This window comes from Amphiprion ocellaris, chromosome 1 (assembly GCF_022539595.1).
Source record: "Amphiprion ocellaris isolate individual 3 ecotype Okinawa chromosome 1, ASM2253959v1, whole genome shotgun sequence".
In the NCBI taxonomy this organism is placed as follows: domain Eukaryota; kingdom Metazoa; phylum Chordata; class Actinopteri; family Pomacentridae; genus Amphiprion; species Amphiprion ocellaris.
The window spans coordinates 31,841,831-31,847,327 of record NC_072766.1 but is presented as its reverse complement, the minus strand read 5'-3'; the positions used below and the strand labels follow the sequence as shown (position 1 = coordinate 31,847,327).

Genomic DNA, 5,497 nt, shown 5'->3' with positions numbered 1-5,497 from the left:
CTGCTTTTTTTTTCATTTTTGTGTTTGGATTGTTGTTACATTTTTCTTCATATACGTTGTACAATTATTACAATGCAAATAATGTTTTTGCTCCATTAAAAAATAATACACTGTCAAAGATTCTTTCAGAATTCAAATAAATGCATGTTTTATGCATGGTCAACCCTCTTTGTTCTGTTTATTGGAGTTGTAAATATGCTAGAACTGCGTGATCAAGTGCAAACTCTGTGAGAAAAGTTAAACGCTTTCCATCAGAAAGTCTTTAAATAAGGCAAAATTTGAAAGATCCTAACATTCACAGAAAGCTGTCACTGTCAGTGGGAGCAATTAGTTTGATTAAAATGTCCAATTAGTGGCAATATTAGAGTCACAAACAGGCTCCGCAACACCAGACAGCTCTTTCATTTTGGTGCTCACTTTCAATACAGACGAGTCCACGTGCACACTGACACACATATGTAAACACGGTTGTTTGTGTTGTTGAGGTGACGAGCATAAACAACATGCAAGTGAAATGGCGAAATAAACCAAATACACTTTATTTATAAATCTTGAGTTATAATTTAATACGGTACCAATATGTTAACCAATATGCTTTCACAGTACATCAGAGTGGTTGTCAAAAAGAAGTAAACACAAATACACACACTCACTGAAACACACGCACGCACACATACACTTACACTCTCAATTCAGCAATACCCTGCAGTGGTCTGTTGTGCCATTTAGTGGCCTGGGCTCATCAATGCATGAGTTATAATCAAATAGATTTGCTTCTTGGTCTGGGAAATTGGTATCCCATTAAGAAATTGTAGCTATCTGTCGGAGCCAGTGCTATTTAAAGTCTGTCTGAGGAAGTCAGTGTACAAGTCCTGCAGAAGTAAATGAATTGGAAGTATTTGGTAATGCATTTGTCATTAATCTCGTAATGTCAACACTTTTGTCTGTGAGAAGTTACCTGTCGTGGGGAATAAGATTTCTTAGTTTAACTCCTCAGAATAATGTACAGCTGCCTAACATTCAGCCTCACTCACTGTCACCGCAATTAGCCAGCAGTTTAGATGAGAAATAACAAAACACTGTCAAAATTCACAAATCTCATAAGAAAAAAACTGCTTGAAAATGTTGTGTTGTTTTCAAAGGCAAAGAGAGTAGAAATTGAACATTATGGCAAGAGGAAAATCATTTTATCTGCGAAGATATATTCACTAATTCATTTAAGGGACTATGGAAGTAAAAAAGTAGTGATATTACTTATGAAATGATTAACAAATAATGCATTACTTGGTGTGACCTAACACTTACAATGAGAAGTGCTGTTTCCAAATATTTTTTGCTGTTCTCATTTTTCATTTGTTGATAGTAAAAAACAGAATAAGAATCCAAAGTAACTAAAACAGAGTAATAATCTCAATTTTCGGTCTGTACGCAACTGAGCAAATAGGCTGAAGTCAGGTGATGTTGGGTTTCAAACACTTGTGTTAAATCGTTCTCAAATGCTTCTTTAGTCCAAAGTGCTATGTCTGGAAGGTATGAAAACAACAACAACAACAGAAAAAAAAACCAAAAACAGATCAACACAAGACAATCCCTGCGGTTTTCTCACTAGCCGGGGCAAAAATATGTAAAACATTAAGAAGAGGGATCCAAAACATAATTTACAAGCACGATAAATATACACACAGGTCCAATAAATATCGTTTGTTATCCCAAAAACCATAGACTGTGAGAGGTCACCACACTGCAAAAAAAATGTCCATCACAACCAGTCATTTCAGGAAATATTGTTCCTCGTCGAACAAGTAAAAAATCCTACCAGTGGGGTCAGACCATTTTATGTTGTCATCATAGCTCATTTGTTTCAGGGGCCTTTGCAGAAACATAGGCACGCAATGCTGAATAATGTGGATCATTTCTCTGGTATCAAGAAAAAAACGGTAACTTAAATAATTTTTTTACATTTAAAATGCCTTTAATAATCTCATTCCACTGGCAGTTTTTTTTTCCCTTGTTTGGATCAACAGAGTTTTTACACTGCACGATCTGAAATGACTTGGTTTGAGGTGTGGGACCTTTCCTGACCTTAGCAGCACCACAGCAGCTTTTTTCCTCTATTGAATAGGCATGTAGGGCCAGTTGAAGCTGCTACCAGACAGCAGCATGTCCCTTATCAGAGTTTCTATGGGGGTTTTCCCCACCAGACGCACGAAGAAAAGCTGCTCTATGACAGAGGAGGAGACGGTGCGGAGGGAAGGCAATCGAAGCAGCAGCTTCCCAAACCTGTTAGGCTGGTTGGGATACTGGCTCCTCACATACTCCTCTAACGCACACTGCGATTTCTCCTGGAGACCCTCCACATGGGCCACGTCCGACAGGCCACAAGCATCTGAAGACAGAGAGAATGACGTTGACAAACAACAGGCAGGAGGAGAAGCAGTCAAGACCTCAATCAGGGTTCACTAGCAAAATGAGAAAATAATACAATTGAACATTTGTTACTGTTAGGACAAAATAACCTCACAGCAGCACAGGGAAGACAGAACTAAATCAGCGGTGGATACAGTGTCACGTGAAAAATGGTTGAATAATCATTGCAAATCACAGAGTCACCAGAAACAAAAATCAAATATATTTTAGGATGAAAGAGAAAAAAAAAATCAGTTCTATTTACTGACTAAATTTCAGGTGAAGAAATTAACCTCTTAACAGCCACCAGGTCACCAGTGGCCCATTTAAGTTAGTTTTAGTCATGTGTTAATCAAGCAAATAAACTGTAAGATTCTAACTTTCAATGGAAGTGTCATATTTGCATTTTGGCCCCCCAGTTTTTCTGTTATAATACACCCATATACCTATTTAAGGGAGCCAAATCAGCAATAAAATCCATAAAACAGGTAGAATATTGAGAGGTTAAAAGAGTGGTCAGAGCAGAAGAGTGATGAGATTTTGTGACTAGATACAAACTGTTTAATATCTTATAATAAGCAGATTCGGATGAGTCTTGGTGAGACAGAACAGTAAAGCAGGCATATTAAGCACCTGCTGTGCACAATATTTAACAAGAAATAAACCAGCCAATCAGAAGTAATAATGTACATAAAAAATAATATAATACAATGCAGAAGTGACAAAAATGCTAATAATATGAATAGTAATAATAATAGGATGTGCTATGCGTGATTTGAAAAAGCAGCATATAGATAAAGATGCTGAATTGTGCTTATGCTCCCATCAAATCCAAAAAATAATGCCCATTACACAGAAATAAGGAAACGGTCCAAAATAGCATCACAGCACAGTCACATAATTGATTGCTCTACTGTATAGGACCTTTGCCTTTCTACACACAGCAGACCCCTGTTTGTACTGTAGCGTTGCAGGCCGGATGGCAGCAGGGGTTAAAGAACGGTTACTGTGTCCCAGTTTAAAGACACGTGTTCAGATGTACTCATGGCAACTAAAATAGACCTACATAGGAGAGCTTCCTTTATGTTTTACTCTGCAGCTACTCATCCTTTACATCCAGCTCACGATCCAGCCATCAAACATCTTTCTGACTCTTATTGAAAAGCTGTGAAGCAACCAGGATTCATTTTGTATTGCAACGCCTATCAATAGCTTCAGAAACAAATTTCCAAATGCGATAAGACCGAAGGAAATTTAATGTATTTCCATTTCTCTCTGAAATAAAATAAATATTATATAATAGCACATAAATAGTATATCTAATAATTTATTAATTAACATTGAATTTGCTACAAAAATTCTGCTCCTTTCTATTTATGTTTAAATGAAAAAAATACATTTTCAATAGCATAAAGTAGTGTGCTTGATAAAGTACTTTGATACTTCGCCTTTTATATGAAGCACCAGTGAAATAAAATACTAGATGCTGTCGAATGAGCTTTATTTTTATTTGCATACGCTAGAACTTCATTCAAGCAAAATAGTCAACATTTCAGCAGAGACTTGATTCCATTAGTAAATCCATCTAAACTCACACACTGCCTCTTTAATTTTAGAATAATAACAATACAGTCCGTATAGCGGCGAACTGTTGCTTTAAGAGCTGACAGGCTGCATGAGGTCATGTAGGTTCACTGCAGATCCGAGCCAACAGCAAAGAAATTACGTAAGTTATATGGAGGGAAAACTGCTCAAAAGGAAACACAGCATACATTCAATATTTTATTTTCCTCTATTTCTTTTTTTATTTATAAAAATCCAAGTGATTTCAATGTGATCCAAGTGAGATCACATTGAAATTAGTATGAATAAAATATTTTATGTTCAAATAAATACATTTTATTTATTTATTATTTGGATGACCTCAATCTCATTTCCCGCCCGCGAAAATGTACATTTAACTAATGTTATATAAACCCAGGGCTTTCACGGTCGCCCTAAATAATTTAACAATTTCTATAAAACTACATTTATAAACTGCCTTTTACACCATACTACTTCAATGTTTAGGCAAAAATTATAAAAAAAATATTTTTCTAGAAATATTTAATAGCGATGATTTCCAGATAAATTTTAAAAGTAAAGCTTTTTAGTTCCCTTACCTTCTATTTTCCACGACATGAAAGATACCGTTTACAGATTGATGCGTTAGCTTAATACTGACGATATTTTGTTGGTCATATATGACTGGATTTTATTATTTTTAATGTGGAAATGTGTACGTTTTTGCTTAGAAAAAACCCCCACTGGAGCCCTGCACTGTGAGTGCTGTGCAAACAGAGTACCTGTGGTGAACAGCACGATGGCCTTGATGCAGCTGTACTCTGCGGAATCCACGTGCAGCACCTTCAGCTTCTCCACCTGCTCCTGGAAGACCCGGATGTGGTCCATGAAGGCCACCACCCGGTCCGCGGACATCGGAGACGCATGGAGGCCTGCGGCGGCCAGCAGCGGGGCGACGTGGACGGGCATGGAGCACTGGGCGGCGTTCAGGACGAACAGTTCGCTCCAGGTGAGGCGGAGGAGGGCCACCTGGTCCGGTACCTGCAGGTCCGGGAAGAACGGGATGTTTCGGGCCCACTCCACGGCGCTGAACAGCATCCGAGCCGCCAGCTCACAGATGTTCTCAATGCCCATGATGTTGTTGCTTTGCAGGCACTGAGAGCCGAACCTGGAAGTCGGGTAGGGCTCGGCCCGCAGCAGCAGGGAGATGTAGCCCGATAGGTAGGAATGGCATTGCAGAGGGTCCCCGTTTGTCAGAGCAAACTGTCCGTGATAGGACTGGGTGGGTATCCTGCCTCTCTGTACAGCTGCAAAACAAAACAGGAGATGGCACATGAAGCCAGAAAGGGCTGGAAATAATAAAGGTGACATTTAGAGGAAAACAGAAATGGCAGCTACATGGGACATCTTTTGGAACACTAATGTCAATTAAAATATTAAGATATATATATATATATATATATATATATATATATATATATATATATATATATATATATATATATATATATATATATATATATATATA

The 5,497-nt window shown here is 37.9% G+C and overlaps 1 protein-coding gene across 2 annotated transcripts in view; it reads right to left on the bottom strand.

Moving 5' to 3' along the window:
• Window positions 1-515: 515 nt before the first annotated feature.
• LOC111563338 (COUP transcription factor 2-like) overlaps window positions 516-5,497 on the bottom strand; it is a 7,593-nt gene continuing 2,611 nt past the window's right edge. For both annotated transcript variants that reach the window (XM_023262379.3, XM_023262378.3), the window contains exons 2-3: window positions 4,752-5,276; window positions 516-2,386 (exon numbers count right to left, since the gene is read on the bottom strand). In XM_023262379.3, coding sequence (XP_023118147.1) covers window positions 2,112-2,386; window positions 4,752-5,276 — 800 coding nt within the window. In that variant the 3' untranslated portion in view covers window positions 516-2,111. The remainder of the gene's footprint in view (window positions 2,387-4,751; window positions 5,277-5,497) is intronic.